The 21,264-nt window shown below is 42.3% G+C and overlaps 1 protein-coding gene across 5 annotated transcripts in view; it reads left to right on the forward strand.

Annotated features, from left to right (window-relative positions):
- The window catches only part of PLEKHG1 (pleckstrin homology and RhoGEF domain containing G1), a 260,178-nt gene that overhangs the window by 146,229 nt on the left and 92,685 nt on the right, over window positions 1-21,264 (forward strand). For all 5 annotated transcript variants that reach the window (XM_085612486.1, XM_085612487.1, XM_085612485.1 and 2 more), the window contains one exon: window positions 8,323-8,392. In XM_085612486.1, coding sequence (XP_085468612.1) covers window positions 8,323-8,392 — 70 coding nt within the window. The remainder of the gene's footprint in view (window positions 1-8,322; window positions 8,393-21,264) is intronic.

Raw genomic sequence — 21,264 nt, forward strand, 5'->3', positions numbered from 1 at the left:
TGTAAACTTGACAAAGGCTTCATTGCTGAAACACGTTGTTTTGCAAAATAAATGGCTGTGCTCTCACTTCGTGTACCGCAACATTACTCTGAAAATTTGGATTGGATTTGGTATGATATATATACGTACAAAGCCTCTTGACAGATATTTATCCTTGATAATAAGTTAGCAGAAATGTGTGTTGGCACATCTGACATCATTGACTTGCTGCGTGTGTGTGGTGGGAGACTTGTGGTGGTTGGATGTTTGGTGTTCAGTGGTTAAGACAGTTTGCTCAAGCAGTTTTCCAAGACGCCTTAGACTGACTCCCACACTGCTGTATCCAGGCATTGAACTGTTGTTGGTCTGCCCAGTCTGGGAATCAGGCAATTTTTTGCAGTGATAAGGCTTACAATTAATGCATTTTGAAGACGAGTACAAGCCCTAGACTTGCATTGTCATAATGATAATGAATGGTATTATGATTTTGATTAACGCCCTGTGGTCGAGAGTGGAGGCCTGAAAATCCCCTGCAATTACTGTCCAGACATCGCCATGTCGCCGCAGATTTAGCTCCGGTATTGCTCTGATAAACGTACTATGCTGCATAGTCAAAAACATATGTTTAATATTAGCTATTACTTGTGTTTGTCTTACTCTTTAGGTCTGGCTTGATGAGATAGCTTGGCTAGACTTCGTGTGATCCACAGAAATAGAGCTTTAAGGAGCACTACTGACAGGGGGACTTTGACACCACCCAAATGTTGGTTATCTTAAAAACCACTTTTGTTTGGGCAGAAGTTGTGTGTGTACAGTGAAAAAGAGGGCTTGTGTTACACTTTTTGCTTTGTGGAAAGCTTACACTCAATACAGCAGGACTGAATAAGTTATGGTGACAAGACTTTGGTCAAGGCTGTAGGACTGATTTGTTTATAATGAAAAAGTTATGACAAAGGCAGTAGGCCGGGCTTTATTTTGTGCCAAACGATATACTAAAGTCAATGGGCGTTTTGAGGATCGATTGTCATTACACTGTGTTAAAGCTTTATGAAAATGGAAACTAGGTGATCATCTTAGCTTAAAGCAAGGCCACGTGTGCAATAAAGCTATTCTGAATGATCGTTTAAGTTGGAGTCAAAAAGAGAGCCATAATGGAGGTTATTGAACAAAATTACTTTTAGGAGAAGTTTCACCTACACAAGTTGACAAGGTGTTGTCGAGTTGGTTTTGGTGTTGGTTACTCCCAGTGATAAACCTTCAGGGAGGAAGATTTGCACTTCGGGGTTCCTTATTATGTCATTTTAGAAAGGCTTATTAATTATTTTGCCAACTGTCATTTTGTACATAAGTGCTTCAGCTGAAGAATGCGTGTAATACACTTTTTTCCTTGTGGGAAAGTGTGTGCTAAATACGGTAGTGCTGAGTTGGTTATGCTGACAAGCCATTGATCAAGGCTTTAGGCCTGATATTTTTATCGTGAAAAGTTACGGCAAAGACAGCAGGCCTGACATTTCTTGCAAAAACCATAGGTTAAAGCCATTGGATCTGTAATTGTGGATTGACATTACACTGTGTTAATGCCTGTAGAAAAGCGTTTTATTACATGGAATCTTGCAACTTACTGTAATAAGCAAAGATTTTGGTTACTTGCTTTGAAAAACCCTGGAGTTATAAGATTTGCACTGTGATATCCCTTGCTAGACCCTCTCGGGAGACCTGGCAGGTACAATAGTCCCTCAGGCCTTTGTTGTACCGTTAAAAAAGAATCTATACGTGTATATATTTGATTCAGTCCTGATCTGCACAAGTAAAATTTACGTTCTGCTTCTCCCGATGATTGCATACGGCACGGGGCAATGGGGTGGGAAATCCTGCATTGACTCCGTTGCCTTCCAGTTAATGGAAAATGAGTGTACTTTATTGCATGGGCTGGTGGTCAGTCCTTTAGTTTTTATACAATGTTTTTTTCCACAATAAGAAATTGTCTTAAATCGGGACTATTTTGGTTACCTTTATGCTTTCCTTCATGGTCCTCAGGCTGGTTGTATTAGAGTGCTCTACTCAGCTCATCACTTCCCTATGTTGGCCTGTCCTATAGGAATTTGCAAGATCAGGATTTTGGTACATAAGCTTCTCCTGTGGTTCCATCCCAAAAGGTTCCATGGAATTCCAATTAGTCATAACGTTGCCTCCAATGACCTTTTCTCAAAGAAAACAGTCTCCCTTGGATATACAAAGTGCTACGAAGTTGTGCTGTGATAACTTTTAAATATTTCCAAATCTCCACTTTGGTTCAGTCAATAATGGAACTGATTTCTGGCCATTAATTCTCTTGTTAATGGTCAATCAAGCTGCTAGGAAACTGTTAAAGTGTATTATTATTATTATTTTTTTTTTTTTACAATATCAATTAGGAAAGGTAGCTCCGAGTAGCCATGAGTCAGAGGCCTCCGCCTATCCAGAGGTTATGTTGAATGTATAGGCAGGCTGATCCAGGAGTTGGCTAACAGTGCTGCGGTAAAGAAGTCCGGGTCAGTAAAGGAAGTGGCATCTCAGTTCATGTCCACTGTTTTTTCAGTGCACCAATAGAAGCCCTAGCATTGGCTTTCAGAAATGAATTCATATATGTTGCATTTGTTTTTAAACTAAGATGGTGTATCTCTTAAACCTTCACGCAGATGTAAGTAATTATTTGTCATATCTTTGATGGAGCGACCTTATGATGATAGAAACAATATTCAAATACCATACCATAAAATAACATCACATGAAATCCCACATCATCGCAAAGTCATCCCCAATATAACCTTGGGGGTACTCATAAGTATCGCCAGTTTTTCTTTTTTTGTTTTTGTTTTACGGGGTATCTGTAGCCCCCCCCCCCCCCCTCTCCCCAATGCCCCACCCCAGTTCCTCCTCCCCAGCCCGCACGCCATGGACATCAAGCAAAAGTAATTACTTTACGGTTTACTGAGCTGTAGAGGGCTCTTCGATCAAAACAACACTTTGGGTGGAATTTTCATGCATGTCTCCTTGGGTGCTGTCAAGCATTGGCCACATTAATCCTGTTTATGTTACCACCATAATATTGCAGATCTACGGCTTGGTGTTTTTAATATGTCTTTGAGTCAGAGGCAGCATGAAATCATCTTACTCTGACAGAAAACAGTAATACCCGGATGGTATCTGTTAATTTTCCGCAAAAAGCTGGAGTTCCCGCAGCAGTCGGTGACCTGTGGAAATAATGACGGGTTGCGTGGTGCACCATCCCCCCTTCTGGTGCAGGCTTCCCTTCAAAGGCTTCTCGTTGACCCTGCTTTGCAGTGGCGCTCATCTTATGGTCTATCTTTAACCCATCCCGCTCCATTACACTGAACACAAGCTGACACCCAGATCCTCCTTGATGGCTTCAGGTGAGCTCTGTGCTGCGACCCGAACACAGTACCTGGCCTGCTACCACCTTCAGGGTCTCTTATCTCAAGCGGCATTTCTCGCTGACATCCCCTGAGACCTTTTGTAAACACCTGTGTGGTATAGAAATTTGTAAGGTCCTTTCCCTATGCAAGGAGACAGAATAGTCTATACAAGTTCTTGTTCATATACTTTTGTAAATGTAACACATCACTTTAAGCGGGCAAGCAGTTTTTCATATTTGTGCTGTATGTAATGAACCCTGGGCATCAAGAGGTGGATTAGGATTCCCCAAAGGGAGAATTGCTCAAGTTAACTGTCATTTGTGCTCTGATAAAAAGGTTTTGCACACAGTAAGCATATCCTGGTGTAGCAAGCGTGCACACCTCCATGGACTCTTGTAGAGGAGGTGTAATGCACGTTGTCCATTTTGTCATAATGAGGAACTCTTTGTGCATTTGTTGAGGGCCTTGTTTGTGCCTAAGATCACCGCAGGGTGAGCTCCTCTCGGGGAACCCTTCTTTTCCCCGATAATATGCGCCTGCTCATGGCTCCCTCCGTGCAACATTTTAAGCTTCATTGTTTACAGCAGCACATACGCATGAATGTTACCAGAAAATGGCTGACAGTGATTGAGGCTTTCCGAAACACATTTATGGCACGTTCAGGAAGTTACCGAAGGTACTGAACGCATGCTTGTTCCTTGGGAGCAAAATACCAGTAGCCACAGGCCATCTCTGAGTAGTTCATATTTTTCAAAGCACTTATGTTAGACGTGGCCAATCTCTGAGCGTGTACCCCTTGCCCAGCCATCTATCCAGAAACTTGTATGCACCTTTTCTTGAGTAGGCCTCTAGTGACAGTCTTTCCAGCCCAGGTTGAGCATGTTCTGGAGTCTTACTTATTATTGAAGGAACTCTCAGATTCAGCACCTGCATATAAAAGAGGAATCTGATAGGAGCACAATGAACCTATAAGAAGCTTTGCTTAAGATGTCATACTTCTTCTTTCAGAGTGGCATCCGTCGTTGGACTTTTCAGAATCCCTACTGCTTTTGTCATTTTCTTGAATGATTAAAATTGTAGTGTGTTGGTGCTGCAAGCAAGAGGTCATTTTCTCTGGAGGTCACACGGGAGGGCTTGCTGGTTGTTCTTGAACTTCCAGGAGCATTCAGTAGGACAGGCACCAGGTGGTAAATTTTTGTCCAGAATATTCGGAACTTTGAATCAATACAGCCGCATTCGTTCTATCGACCCCCCCCCCCCCCCCCCCGCTCTAAAATATCCCAAGCCCCTGAACGATGACTAGGAAATTTTGCATTGAGGTCATAGTTTTATACATGTTTTGGCAACAGGTAAGGGTGTAAACAATAGGCCTGTGCCAATTTCTTTTCCTACAGTCCGCAGCCCTACTGGGAAACAAAAAGGTAGTAGTGTCCTGTTTCCCAGGATCCCGCTTTTGGTTAGCTGAAGGAACATCAGAACTTCCAACTGATCCTGGAGAGAGACACAGCGGTGGGAGGAAAGAAGATACTGTACATCTCAGTCGCCAGGAAGAGAAGGATGGTTCCTCCAGTTTTGTTGGTCTTCTTATAACAAATTGTGTGTGCCAGCCCGCCGCTTTCCCCTCATTTACTGTCTTTTGAGTTTCTCTGGCACTCAAGGATTGACCATGTTCATAGTAATCCCACTATGGCACATAATATCCCCATCTTCCTGAGGGCCTCTAATCTCCCTTGTCTAAATCGTAGCCTCCTGCCTCATAATGGCATTTTGCTCCACTCAATCATTCCATAGGACCCAACACAAGTGGTGCTTTTGCAGACAGGAAATAAAGTGACCCAGCTCTTTATTTGAAACCTATATGGGGCAATGAGTCTACCTTCGGGAGTTGACTTCAAGCAATGAATGCTGCAGTTCCCACTTCAGATGTAATCCCGGTCTGTCAGAACTCACATCAGACCCCTTTAGCCACGAGTGATGAAGCCAGTGGAGTTTGCTTGTGAGTACACAAGGTGCAATAGCTAAACGCTGGGCTTCCTTTGGTATTGTTCATTATAAGTACAAAGATACGTCAGAGAGACTCTAATTTGAACCCAAAGGACGGAAGCTCCATCAGCGCAGAGTCCGAGCTCCATAGGGTTTTCTAAATGCTACTCAGAGCACTCTACCATTGTTTGCTGTTTATAGGGTTAAAACCAGGCTCTAACGTGTCTATCACTGCTATAGTCAGTAAATTGTATTGTTAAGTCTCCCCTAGAAATAACAATGCTGATGCATGCATTTGTCCACAAGTTTGTGTCATTTCCGGTTTACCCTTCATCCGCCATTTGTTTTCACTACGAATCGAGACACTTCTTGCCAAGCGGTGGCCATGAGAAATTTCCTCTTTGAAGTGTATTGTGTTCTTACAATTTGCATCGGACTGGCTATTGCAACACCTGTTTTATGTTAAATCGGTGGCTCTGTACCCGTAATGATAGTAGTAGATATAATATTTAGGAGCTGAAAAAGTTTTCTTTTGTTCTGTGAAAGGATAAAAAACATACCAAACTCATGCTCTTAGTTTCCAAGAATTACGGGTGCATAGCACTGCTGTTTTAACTCCTGAAACTCGTCTGTGTGCACATAAAGACGACAGCGTAAAGATATATGAAGTTAGGCACTGCTCTGTGGGAGGATACAAATGACAACAAGGCAGGACAAAGCAGAAGGATTAACCACTAGGGAGGAACCCTTTTGAAAGGACGCTGAAAGTGAGAAATAAAAAGGCAGTGTGTGGGCAGTAAGTCCACAGAGTGAATACAGCATGCGCTGCCTAGGCTCGACCTAAAAGATCAGCAAGACTGGCCATACTGGATGTTCACGGATCCTCTTCTCCACTGCTTTTGAGTGTTTAAAGTTTTAAAGATGGTTTCACCAGTTACCCCGAAAGTTCATTTTTTTAAAATGTATTTCTCGTCATTTGGATGGCCTAAATTGAGATGGTCATAAAGTTCCTTTAAACCTAGTGCAATGGATCTAAACCTTTTGACTTCTGTGAACCCCCACTTATTCATTATTGGAACCTGAAGATCCCAAGTCCATCATTATTGGATTTCAGGGAGCCCCATTGATTCTTTACTGGGAGCTGGGACCCCGGCCTAAGCATTTCTGATGATTTGAACCACAAAACAATGCACAAATATACAAAAGCAAGCATTAATCAAACAAGCTCACAATTCATTAAATATTTTATTTAATTCACAAACAATTTTTAAAAAACAGCATTTTAATTGCAAGGTTGGAGCTTTTCTAAATTCAGTTAAGGCCACTCATCGTCCATGCTATGTTCTGTTTGATGCGCTTGCACTGCTCCCACAAATCTAGCTGAGGATGCTAACAATTTCTAGCCTCCGATTTCAAATCCCTTCACATTTACAGAACGTCTTAAAATTTTCAGTTTTATATTTTGCTTCTTTATTTATGTTCTCTTTGTTAATGATTTAATTTTCTAAGCAGTCGTGAAACCCTTGAGTAGAATTTCACAGACCCCCAGTGGTTCCCGGACAACAGATTAAGAACCACTGACCTAGTGTATGGGCTTGAACAGTAAGACTAGGGAGACTTTGACTTGGCCTTATCATGGTGAGATGCGAACCAGCTTCCCTCTAATGACTCTTCCCCGCATACATCTTTGAACTGGGCACGAGCAAGAGGATTGATCCTCCTGGTGAATTATTGCTTTATCTATTTTTTTGTATTATTTTGTCTCGTTATCCCAGTTGGTTTCTCGTTTCTTTTACCACCACATTCTTCCTTTTCAGGTTTGGCGTCAGCCAAGATTTTTTGTTTTTAATTAAAAAAAGATATATACACTAAACATACCTACATACTTTCTGCTTTCAGTCTGCCCTTTTCATCCATTGGTCTACTGTAAGACTTTCACAAGACCTGACTGGGAGTGAGGGCAATCTGCTTTTGACTAGCACAATATGTGGTCCCCTCCAGTGCCGTGGATTACTGCTGCAATGTCTACTTTTACATATAAATTTAAAAAAAATATGTTTAGACAATGCTTTATTTACCGAAAGAAAAGCCTGGCGACTCTTCCAACACTGCTACCGCCCAACTGCTCGTGTATCACGTCTCAATTCAAAACATTCACAAAAAAAATAAGCACCAGAAAATTCAAAGGGTCAGCACCCAAACGTACACCTATTGGCTTTGCCAGTGCTTGTTTTTGTTCTTTTTGCATTTCCTTTCGTTTTCTATTCCCTTATCATTATGTACACATTTTAAATATTGTTTTTTAACCTTTATTTTCGTTATGCAAAAGCCAGAGGGCTGAACACAAATAAAAACTGTAAAATGGCAGAAGTTCATCAACCAATAATGCTTGATTTGGTGCAGTGAGAGGGTCTGGGCTGCCCTGGTGACCAACCAGGCATGGCAGCACATTACATCCTCCATCCTCTGAACTGTAAGCACAGCACCAACATCCGGTAAAGCTGTAGTGGGTAGAATGCCTACCTCTAGAAATAACTATCTTGAGAAGGGCAATAAAATATGCACCTCCCACAGGCACAGCTGAAAGTGTCACTTGTTTTAGAAATTATGAAACCAGTGCAGAAAAAAACAAAATGTCTGTCGCCTCTGCACAACTATATTTCCGTGCATCTTTGTACAGACATGGATAGAAGCGGTTTTATCGTTTTTCAGTTAATGTTTATTTTACCACAGTCATGAAAACATATATATATTTTTGACTTTAACCACTGCCACATGATCAGTGCTACTTACCGCAATATATATAAAAGGAAATACATAGTTTTGTTGTCCCAGAAACATGAATTCTTCAGCATGTTGGTGAACAAATATTTCACTATGCCTCCTGTGTGTTTTGTGGCTTCCAATCGGCTCTGTCTAATGCAGTTTGTTTGTATCGTTTCAGTGAGCTTTTGCAGGACTTGGAAAACTGTGAAAACGACCCGGTGGCTATCGCGGAGTGCTTTGTTTCAAAGGTAAGATTATATACGGCCTGCTTGAAAGGCCTAGATTATTATGGGGTTAAGACATGTCTAGTCTTCAGGCTCAATTTGCCAACTGCTATGACGTAGGCTGTGGGTGTGTAGCGGATCTAAGCATGGCGGGTCTTTTCGGCGTTGATCCGGGAGCTTTACGGTTTTGCTTTTACTTCACAACAGTCCCATTTGTGTCTGCCGTTTGAGAAGCTACTAAATCTGGGGATTTGTTGAGCAGCCTAGAACTTTATCTGTGATCATTATTGTGAAATGTATGCATGCTTTCGACAAACTCTTATTTCATTGTACATCTCCTACATACTTAAGTGTAATAGGTACAGAACTGAATGTTAAGCAAATTAATCGTTTTATTGGTGGTACATTCTACAAAGCGGGTGTTTTCCTAGTCTGTGCACCTGTATATGGCAACCTGAATTTATTTGACATTAGCTCAGAAGATTGAGAAATGACTGTATTTTGGAATATATACCAAGACGGTGTGCTTATCTTACCCTGTAAATTACAGTACAGCGGCGCACAAGATTCAGCATAGAGGGACGTCAATAGGTAAATTTGTACACAGCAAAGACAAGATGGTTGACTCTGAACACTAATCCTTATCAGAAACTGAACTCCAAAAGTGAAGCGGTTTGTGAAACTGGTATTGAGGAAAATGAAATCACACGTGTTTGCGGTGTATATTACGTGGTCAGTAGCGTTGTCCATTTAACTAAGATCGTAGTCCACCTCATTTCCAGCGTAAAGTGCTTGAAATGTGCTGTGTTGTTGATTATCCTGAAAATATACGCAGTATTTGTGATGAAACGTTTTGAGCTCACCTATTATGAGTAGAACACTAGCCTGAAGCTCCAGAAAGCGCATCAAAGTGGCATTGTTCGCGTCTTGGGTATCGGTGTTCTACTTATCATTCTGGGCATGTTGACAAATTTGATAATGTGGTGCTAAGAGACTAAGCTTGTCTTGACTCAGATGAAGAAAGCAAACAATAGGTCCTGCATGGCTCTCCTTTTACAAGAGCGGTCGTCGGTGCCAGGAGATGACGTTCTCCATTGTACACTTTGGAAGTCCTTCCCGTGTGGTTTTGTGGAATTTTGGGATCAGCTGAAGGGGATTATGTGTATTCTTTGTAAGCATTTACATGCCTAATGTTTCTCAGGCTCTAATTTCGATATAATGCAGTTAATCTACCTGTCTTTCTTCTTTTCGTGTCTTTTTCATCTTTTGGTGGTGCTCATCTTTTGGTTCTATTTTTTAGGCAAGGCAGTTCGCAATATCACTATAAAATTAATTAGATTAACCTCATCTTGAAATCTGCACTGCATTCGTTACCTATTTATGGTTTGCACTGGCATTACTGCAGTACCTATTTTTTGAATTGCTTAACATTTTCCTTGTGAGCTAAAGTTTGAAATGTTAAATTCTTACTCAAAATGTGGGTTTGTCAAAAGGTGATATGAATGCCTTCTGATGATTTAACTGAAGCTTTCCGATGGATAATTCTCACTGCAGATTCTTCACCTACCTAGTATTCTCTGGTGCCAGATTGGATCTGGAAAACTAAATTCAGTGTTTTTGCGTGCGGGTAAGTGGCACTGTGCATCAGTCTCATTCCGCTCTGGAAGTTCGGATCAGAGCCGCCTATAGTATGCTGAAAGATAGTTGTCGGATTCACCTTACAAATAATTTTTTTCATAGAACCCTTGTGAATAAAGTCTACAAATGCACTTTATAACACATATACATTACAGTACTAATAGAATTGCCAATATTACGGAAAAAGGTGTTTGATCCTTATACAACCTTTTTCCCGAGCAAACTCGTGTTTTAATGGACTCTCGGAGCATTCCTACCGAAGGTGGTGATGGCTTTTCACATCGGAGAAGCAATCACTCTTTCGAACTTTTTTGCTCTGTCTCAACCTCGACAGAGGTAGAGAAACTCCCATTTTTAGACCGTGAGAGAGCACTCAGCTTTTACATCAATTGCACCAAGGAACATTGAGTGGGCGATCAGCTCTGGGTGAGGTTCTCTGTTTCGAAGAAGGGTAAGATGATGCAGAAGTAGACCATTTCACACTAGCTGTCTGTATTAAGATCTACTATGTATTGGCTATGAAGCAGTCGCCAAAATGTCATGAATGTCATTTCATCTGAGCCAAGGCTGCTACCACTACGTTGGCATGTGAAATACATGCCCACAATATCTGTCTAACAGCTATGTGTGCATCAGTGCACATGTTCAGAAAGCACTACTGCCTCGACAGTCCAGTCAACCGTGATGGCCATGTTGCCCTTTCGATCCTGCAGGACTTTTTAGTCTAACCCATTCCATAGATGCACCACCTTGGAGTGCTAGTTTGCTATCTATTCGAATATGCATCAGAACAAGTTACTTACCTTTGATAGCGTTCTTTCTGGTTGATACTTTATCTAACCACAGATTCCTCACCACCCTCTCACCTCCCAATTCTGTGGAACGGACTCCATCTAAAAAGGAAACTGCACACTGGTTCTTCCAATTCGCTTATGAGGTTCGTATCCGAAGCTTACAAAGGAAACCTACCTTAGCATGCATGGGTGTTTATTATATTCGGCTCCAATCATCACTTCAAGAGTGAAACTAGGTCGCCAGCCACCAGCACAGGGGAACACTGCTTTTGTGTTTTTCTGGATCCAATCTGACACCCGGGGATATTTGCGAGGTGAAGAATCTGCGGTCCGATAAGAGTATCCACCAGAAAGAGCTTTTCCGAAGGTAAGTAGCTTATTCTTTGGGCACTTTGCATGTATTGAGGACAAATATAAATGTGGCATAAGGCATCCACTACCCCTGTCGGAACATTGATATCTGTGCTGATTCCCATGGTGTTACCAGCTGCATTTCACACTGATGACCAGGACTTGCTTTTGGATACATTGGTGCATTGCGGTGCATTCTTTCTTGGTACGACGGTGCAGATGTTCACGTATCCATCTTTGTGATTATCTCCACTGTCTCATTAGCTGCTGCAGCTATCTTCGGGCTACTTATCCCAGAATATTGCATCAACCTTGGAATTAGATTTTTTGCAGATGACTGACACATTTATTACACCTCTTTCCGGTACGCGAGACTGGCGCCTGCCCCTCTAATCATGCCTTCCAGCCATGGAGGAATGGGTGCATGCCAGAACTTATTAGGTTGATTTATTCTTAAACTGTCTTTCCTTTGGCCTGCAAAGCAATTTCAGGAGACAGTCAGATGTTTGTAGTATTTTCACTTTTTGAATTGCTACACAATTCCATATTTGGTGTGTACAGTTTAGTGGTGTGAGCCTGTCTGGTCAGGGTTTAACAGTGTTTTAAATTACCTCTCGATTCCAAGTTTGTTTTTTCATCCCAGCACAATAATAAATAAATAAATACACACCTCCAGCAACCCCTCCTCACCTCCTAAAAACTAGAATGGCTTGTGTAGGCTGAAAACCGTTTAGCTTTAGGGAAATGTTTATCACTATGAAACGGCTGCGGTTGTATTACGTTTGACCTAAAAATGCATTGTAGGTGAAGCCCAAATATACCTCTGAAGTAGGTTTCAAATCACTGGGCATTTTTTCTGGATATGTCTCCTTTGTTTAATTAACTTTGTGGAGATCACTGCCCAGCCTACGTAGCTCATGGGTCTACTTTTTGGCTCTCTGGACTATTTTTATTCTAGTTGTGGAATCTCACATCTTGTAGTTATGAACCTCCTCTCGTCTAAAAAATTTGAAGTAGTTAGGACTAATGTGTGCGGTGCCCAAATGATTTGATCATCCATCCCTTTCCTAGAGCTTCAGCCTTTCACCTTCTTCAGGAAATGTGGCATGACTAAAATAGATGGTGGAAAGATCCATTGTTATGGGGTGGACTCTGCTGGATAATCATTTTTCAGTATTGCAATTTGTGGTAGGAGGTCTTGTTGTGCTCAGTGAGTCAGTTTCCCGATACATCTAGAACTCCAGGCTCTTTATAAAGTCTTTATGTCCACGGGTAGTAATGAAATTATGCGAGGGTCTTGCCCTCCTTAAGGAAGACTAATCTTTGTATCTTTCAAACATAATGTAATGGAAGCACCTTCCTATTTCTTTTTTACTTTTTATTTCATTCTGCACAGCTGAGTCTATATGAAAACAGTGATGTACGTATATAGAAAATAGAGAATTACTGTCACGAAGTTTAGATTTTCATAAGGATAGAAGAAAACAAGCATGAATATGGAGGGGGAACTTGGCCATAATGTCTCCAAAGATCAGCTTTGTGTAACACATTTGGAAACGTAAGCAAAAGTGTAAATAACAGAAATACTAGGAAGTAAATGTCAGTGTGGGAAGCTGAGAAGAAAACTTTTAGGGGAGTTGTCGTACAAGAAAATGGAGACACCCCAAAATTTGCCTCAATCAGATTTACCACAATTTACTGAATCAGAGACTGTGTTAAACTTCAATTTCATGAGGCAATGTGACTCGGCATCAAGGCACATCCCAGAATACCAAAATCAAGCAAAAGTATAGTACATTAATAATTTAGGATTGATTGCCAAAGGTACAAGAGGGGTTCCGGGGGGATCAGTTGACTGAGTCAGTAACTGAGTTCTAGATCAGTGAAACGTTTAAGGATTTTGTTACAGAGGTAAATGCCATGATAGCTCTCAAATGCAGTCCTATAGAAAACTATGTAAATATCAGAAAATAATGTCAGTCTTTAATGGACAGCAAAATCAGAAAAGAGTTGGCCAGCATCTCTAGTACAACAAGAAGGTATTCTGGCTCACCCCAAAACCTTGGGTTTTTTTATACACAATTCTTGCATAGGAAATAAGAATTCCTGTAAAATCATCATGATTTTAGCTAATATATAATTTCTTGAGCCAATGAGAGCACAAGAAACATACCCATCATATTACCTTGATACCTAAGCACTAACCCACTACTACTAATTATTATTCAACACCATCTATGCTAATATCATCTGGAGATGTTAGAATAGAACAAGATACATTTACAGTATCGCGCATGTGAATGAATAGGTCTCAGTGAAGAAAAAGAAGGCATGGCAACATGTTGCCAGTTACATCTAAGTGAGAGGAAGTTCATTGTGAACAGAAAAAGAACGACGATGGAAATATCCTAATGCATTGCATCGTGACTGTGGAGCTCGTAGGGAAAGGACGGGTGCACAGGGAATGCTCGTAGTGAGTGACCAAGATGACTTCCATCTTTGTCAAGATGGTGTTCATATAGAAATGTGGCATAGTTAATCCATATTAAAAAACTCATCTCTACACATCATACAAAAACTTGTTTAAAAAGCAAATGTATTAAAACAATTTGTACATGTGAAATCGTGTGTATAAACGCATTTTATACATTGTTATTGATGCACAAGAATCCATAAAATTCTCTTATTGGGTGATCAGTTTGTTCATTTGCATTAAGGAAATCTTTAATAGGTTATCTTCTCCAGGTTGGTAAGGATGTGGGGAACAGACTAGTCCATTTTGGACTGCAAGAGGAAGTGTAACCCTAATGCACACTGTCTAGAAAGGATAGGCAAGGAGAGCTGAGAGGTAAATATGACCTATCAGAAAGTCCTGATGAACCTTGGCAACACCTAGAAATAGAAGGGTAAAACAGAAAAAACATTTTGCCCATTGAGCCTTACTTGCTAGCACCTTTTAGGGCTTATTATCAACAGTTCAATGGGCTGGTATTGATTACGTAAGTGTCAGAAAGAGCACAGTGCACCTTATGAAATTGACTCTAGCCATCTTTGTTGAAGAGGGAGCAATTTAGACTCCAGTCCTCTTTCTCCGAATGGTTCTCCAACATTGGATCACAAACGCGTTCATTTTGCCAGTAAACCAGTTCAGAAACTACAATATCCTGTCTGCGTTCCTTCCGTTTACTCGTACTTTGATCAGCTACGAGTTAGGCTTTTGTTGCTCAAACATGATCTGAATATCGGGTTGACTCTGAAATACTAGAAGCTCCTGGGGAAGGAAAGGTTTTCTGTTGTCGGTGGTTGACCCATACTTCCACTGCTGATCTGGGGCTGCCCTGGGCTGAACAGAATTAGCTAATGTGGTTGATGCAGATGTCCTCTTATCACCTATAATTTTTCCATGTTTTTGCTGCACATTGTCCACAGGATCTTTCTCCAAAAATTCGCCACCACGCATTTGCAGTTCAGTTATTGTATAGTTGCTCAGATGTGTTTTTTATGTTCTTTTTTTTTTTGTGGTTGTTCAAACAGTAATTGTTGAAAGATTGTTCATAAACTGAGGTTGCCCTATATGCAATGACAGAAGGGTCAGGAATAGTTGCGACTGAAACAAATATGCTTCTTCCTGGACACGAGATGCTGTTGTGGTTCAAAATGTGGCATACGAGAAGAATGGAAAATGGAAGCGAAATGATATGGGATTAGCCAAACCTCGATGCCTTCAATTGACTGAATGAATACAACAGGAAGAAACCAACATAGGCAGGAACAGACAGCTAGAGCCCATCAGTGAGGCGGGTCTGTAACTCACTTTGCCAGGAAACACCCAGATGAACCGGATGCAGACCACAACAGAAAACTAGGCAAGAAGGCACAAATGGAGGACGAACCACCAAAGAAAGGCTTTGATCTTTGTCAGAGAATGATCCGTGTCCTCTTTTGTGGGAGTGCTTGAGATGTTTATGTGAAGACAACAGTGGAACAGCACAGTGGAAGCCAGCACAATGGTTATGAACATGCTATACTGATGGTAATGGCAACCCTTCTGTCACATGTTCACCGATCACTACACCTTGCAGACTAGCAAGCCATGGCCCTCAGTATCAGCGTCTTCCATGGCTAATCGTACACAGAAAATAAGTAAACATAGCAGGCGAAGCAAGAATGCCAGCATATGTAGGACATAGGTTCCTCAGCAGTACCTCGATGTTAACAAATATAAAGAACATGTACTGTTAGAGCCAGATAATAATGGATATATTCTTCAGGGATGCACAGATAACAACAGGAACAAAACCGGGTTGTACAATCCATTTACTGTTTCTAATTGCAGCCCTCCCCAACTATCATCAGCAACTATGAAGCATCAGAAGGGCAAGAGGTCAAGCACAAAAAAAAGCCCTGTGAAGACATCGGGGTCAAATTATTCTTGCTTTTACTTCCTCTATCCAAGGAATTTTGTTGTGATATTCATTGTTGCAGTGACAATAGAGAATTAAATATGTGAAAAGTAATTTTCTGTAATTGTGCGTGGATATAAACCCATGCATTAAATGGAAATCGTTTTCCTTAATTCAGAGAATGCCCACAGTAACACTTTCCCTCCCCAGTTGTGAGCAAATGAGGTGCCAGCAAGGTGATCTCTTTCGAAGCACATCTTGAAAAGGGTGGTAGTGTGTTTTCAGAGGCACTAATACACCACACCGCAGACTGTGTGAACCAATGTCTTAGTGGTGATTAGAAGCGTTCATTGATCTATACATCAACTCTGACATTTGGATAAACAAACTTCTCAAACACTGATTTAAAACAAAAAAAGGTTTCAAGTATTTTGTGTTTTATTGCTCTCTTGCTTAATCTTAATTCTTTATAATTTCTTCTAAAATCCTGAACACCCAGTCCGGGTTGTCCCCGACTTGCTTATACTTGAGTTGCTCCCATTACTTTGCACTGATCGTCTCTTCTCTGCTCTCCCTGTTTGTAACCTACCTCCCTCCTCTAATCCTCCCATTCAACTCATCCCCTCCACAGGCTTCCTGCCAACATCTCTTGGAGCCACCTTCTGCCTCTCACCATTCATGGACTATTCTATCACCCGAGACAGTCCTCTGCCGCCCAGGAATAGCACCACCATTTCTGTAGGCTTCTTGAGTTGCTGCCCGTGGTGGGCACCAGAAAGACTGACATCACCCCTCTGTTGATCTGTGTCACCCACCTTTAATGCCCTGCTCATTTACTCATCAACAAGCTTTGGTGCGGTTTCACAAATTACTGCCCTTCAGTTCAAAGGATAAACCTGTAGTTAGGGACTGGTACCCCTCAAATCTGTTGTCACATCTCAGTCATTCCATCTAATATATGTTCTTCATACCTTTGTTGGACAGTCACCTAGCAAAGAGACGTTCCGTTCTTTCGTTCGTTCGTTCGTTCGTTCTTTCTTTCGTTCTTTCTTTCATTCTTTCGTTCTTTCGTTCTTTCTTTGTCTTTTGTGTATGTTTTTGAATATATCAGATTACAAAAAGAAACCCATACTTTGCAGTAGATTCCTGGCCATAGATGAGGTAAGGTGGAGCCGTATTGCAGGGGTGTCTCCAATAACAGATTTTCTTTGGTTGTGATACGTCAGAGCAAGTTCCTTGAATCATTGGCGGCTAGGTTCAGGTGTTGGGGAGGGAGGCAGGGCGATACATGGGACAGTCTACCTTTTTGTAGCCTGCTCTCCCAAGGGTCTAACACCCGAGGATCAAACGGTGAATTAGAAACCTGTCCACTGAGTATGTAACCAGCTTGACTGTGGCGATTGTGCATTTACATATCCAGACTGGTTTCTTAATGGTCCCAGGGTAAGGCCCCAATGGCACCTTAGCTGGTTGTGCTGTGGGGTGGGCGTAGCCTTAGGCAATACGTGAAAGGGCTTGTCTTTGACGCCCGGGCCTTGCTTTTGCCCCAAAGAACAGCCCGCTTCTCAGTGGCCCCTTCGAACCTCCAGCTCTGTGGGATCAGACAGTTTAGATAATTCCAATGTTGGCTGGTGCGGGTCTTTTAATTTATTGTCTTAATTGTGAGCATTGAATGAATGAATGAAGCAGATTTGTATTGCGCAACTAAGCCCAATGGGCGTCAAGGCGCCTAACCAAACAATACTGACTCAGAAAATACTCGGAACTTACTGGTAGGCCTTCACAAAATACCAGGTTTTGAGTGCTTTCCTAAAAAGGACCAAAGAGGGTTGGGACTTAATCTGCAAAGGGAGAGAGTTCCAAAGTCGTGGAGCAACGATGGAAAACGCTCTACTACCCCATCTCACCTTCTTACTTCGGGGGATTACCAATTGATTAGCCTCTGAAGAGCGGAGACATCTGCTAGGAATATAACGTACCAGAAGGGACCCCAGAGCATCAGAAGGGCCAGCGGAAAGAGCTCTGTACGTAAGACAGAGAAGTTTAAAAGTAATCCTGAAATGGATGGGGAGCCAATGTAAGTGCTTCCTAGCAGCAGTTGCAGAGGAATCTTTCGGAAGAGCCAAAACGAATTTAGCAGCAGCATTCTGCACGACCTGAAGGCGCTGGATGAGATGTTTTGTTTATTAGTATCCGCATAGAGTGCGTTACAATAATCCAACCTCGAGCCAACAAGAGCAGTCACAGTTTGCTTGCGTGCCAATGGTGAGAGATAATGAAGAATTTTTCTTAGGGTCATAATGACACCCCAACATGTAGAAACCGTCCTGCTGACCTGGAGATTCATAGTCAATGAAGTATCAAAAATGACTCCAAGGTTCCTAGCAGACTTAACAGGGGAAGGGCAGGTTCCTAAAGATGTAGGCCACCAATCACTAGACCAGATATCTTGGTCTTTACCAAAGACAAGGACCTCCGTTTTGTCGGCGTTCAGTTTTAAGGAGTTTGACACCATCCAGTCCGCGACCAACTGCATACAGGACCTAAAACTGGACGCCGAAGCACTGACAGGGTGGGCTAGGGACACCATGATTTGTGTGTCGTCAGCATAGGAGACTACCTCCATCCCCTGAGATCTTACTAACCTAGCAAGGGGGGCAACATAAAAGTTGAATAAAGTTGGGCTTAAAGCAGACCCTTGAGGCACCCCACATTGCAAAGATTTAGCAGGGGAGAGGAAGTCTCCAAGCATGACTCTTTGCTCTCTCAGATGTAAAAAAGAGTCAAGAAGGCCTAAAGCCGGCCCAGCCACCCCTGCCTCCCTTAACCGAGATGTTAAAATGGAGGGAGACAGGGTATCAAACGCTGCGGTAAGGTCCAGGAGAACTAAAATAGTTGTCTGACCCCCATCAACCTTGCAGCGAATGTTATTTACCACCATCGTCAGAGCAGATTCAGTGCTGTGGAATTTCCTGAATCCATGCTGTGAACTGTCAAGAAACTCAGAGGAGTCAAGAAAGGTGGATAGATGGAAATTGAGATGTGCTTCAAGCATCTTGGCCGGAGCAGGTAACAAAGAGATTGGTCGAAAATTCTTCAGTACTCCCGGATCAAGGGAAGGCTTTTTAAGGAGAGGTCTGACTATAGCCTTTTTCCAGGTCACAGGGAAAGTACCCTGGGCTATGGCCTCATTCATCACTTCCAGCAATGGAGGCAGAAGGATCGTCCTGCAATCCTTTAGGACTCTTAAGGGGCAGGGATCAGCAGGAGAAGCAGACTTAGTCCTATCAAGAAGGGCATTGAGACTCTCAAGAGAGAGCGGCGGAAAAAGAGTAAGGAGCTTACTATTAGGTCCCTTCCTCCAGGACTCTGCGGCCTTAATCGCAAGGAGGGAACTATCATCTGATAGAATCCTCTGAGTTGCCAAGTCCTGATGAATATCCGAAATTTTCTTGTAAAAGAATTCGGAAATATTGTTGCATAGCTCCTGCGAGTCCACAACTGGGTCCGGTGACTGAGAAGAACACAAAGAGTCAACTATTTTAAACAATTCTTTAGACGAAGAGATGGAAGCCGTCAAATTAGAAAAATAGAATTGTTTTTCCTTGATCACATTAAATTTATAAGTTCGTAGAGACAGCTTGTGATCCTCTCTGTCAGACTGAGGCCCTACTATAGACTAGCCCAGGGCAGTTCTTTAAATGGAAATATAGAAGTACTCGACTCATGCCTGCCAACTCACACGGTGCCACCGTGTGACACAATATTGGCTCCCAACACCCGGTCACCAGGTTAGGAGCCGATATCACACGGTCGCAGAGAAAACAAGATGAAAACCACTGTAAATAGTGGTTTTCTAGCTCGTTTTTCGGAGCGTTCAACTGCTGACGTTCATTAAGGGGTGTGAAAACACCACATTACGTCGGCACCAGCCTCAGCAAGCTTTTTTTTGTGGGGGGGTACGGAGGAGGGGGGTTGGGGATAAGGTGGGGTTTAAAAGTGCCTCATAGGTACTTCTCGGCAGGCGGCCCCACCCCCTCCTCGCAGGGTGAGATTTTTATTAAAATTGGCAGGTATGTGGATTCACTATCTAGAGATCCGGTTTGTTCCTGTGAAGTGCTGGTACTCTCCTACTACATGTATTTAATCAGCGCCGAGAAGTGCAAGTACTCCCCCATGTTTACAGTTAAGCAGTGCAGGTACCGAGTACCGAAAAGTACCTCCCAATTAAAGCGCAGAAAGCGGTTTCTATCCATATCTTTTTTCACATTGGTCGGAACTGAAAGCTACAATATTTTGACCTGGCATTGTTTCCCTTTTCATGCACGCCTAGAAAAATGTCGACTGAAGTGGAAATGATGCCAGAAAGGTCTCTGGGCGGAAAGTCTTTGGGCCTCGTCAGCAGTTGTAATTTGTTTGTGTTGATAGCTGGGTCCCAGTAGTTTAATTGTTGAAGTTTGCGTCCGCAGGCTTGTCTGCCTGTTCCTGGTTTTCATTGTGGCAATGCCAGGTTTAATTAGAAAAAAATGACGCATCTGCACACGAGGGAGAACAGGGGGTAGTGGTTCTGGCACTCGTATGTGTTATCGGCAGCCTAAACCTATAAGAGGTCATTGTGCTTCTACTGAGACTCGAGCAGCTGTGCACATGCCATTGAGATGCGGTCAGGCACATCTTTCGTGCAAACCCAGGGCCAGAAAGGCGGTTCTGTTACTTCCTACTGCCTAGAGGACGATTGTAAAGGTCTGGGTGGGGAAATGGACATGTTATACCTGTTGTTTTATACTGTCAAGGCAACTGGACCTATGCAGCAGGAGAGACCCAAATTATGCCGCAAGGTCGACTAAATTATGCGGCAAGAAAAGTCAAATTATGTTGCGTAATGCACCACATTTTGTGATCCTACTTTATTTTGACATTTTACACATGCTAACCGTGTCTGGGCAAGGGTGTCACCTCATTGCTGCTAGAGTAACAATCTAATACAACAATAAGCAACAGAATTGTGACCAGCCATTTATTTGCAAAGGATCTTCCACTACTCAGCAACAAAGGTGGCTGCATTTTTAGTAACTTATGATCCGTTTGACCTAGGAACCATTTTTTTAAAAAAAATCTGCAGGTGATAGATTATGTGGCTAATGAAGTTAATCCATAGCTGTACAGAAAACGCGGCCGCAAATTTGCATACTTCCAGTGACCCTGCCTACATTATGCGTACATTTTGGATTTCCTTGGGGTCCACCTAGAATTCTAGGGGATTTTTGGGAAGCTTCCAGTGTTGCAGCTTACCAGGAATACTTGTATCCGTGCTTTTTCTGACACTTGCAAATATACATAGGCACATTTCTGATACTTGGGATGTGACGGAGAAGAGCCCTTGCAAATGTGTTTAGACTTTTGTTCTTCCCTGTCACTCCCACCACTGCCAATTTTGGAGGTGTCCTCATCATATTCCTACTCTGTGAATAGACTTTCTCCTGCCCTTGACAGAAGTAAACCTGCACCTGTAGCTAACGTTTTAATGTGACTACCAGCTGTTTATGAATGTCAGCCACAAACCCACTATTCGGAGTCCTCACCCACATTGGCAGGTACCACTGCCTTGAGAATGCCAACAACTTATCCCTATGAGAAGACTTGCATGGAACGATTCCCATAGAGGTGGAATTTTAAGTGTTAAGAAGTACAGGTGAGTGCTAATGCATGT

This window comes from Triturus cristatus, chromosome 6 (genome assembly GCF_964204655.1).
Source record: "Triturus cristatus chromosome 6, aTriCri1.1, whole genome shotgun sequence".
Lineage (NCBI taxonomy): Eukaryota > Metazoa > Chordata > Amphibia > Caudata > Salamandridae > Triturus > Triturus cristatus.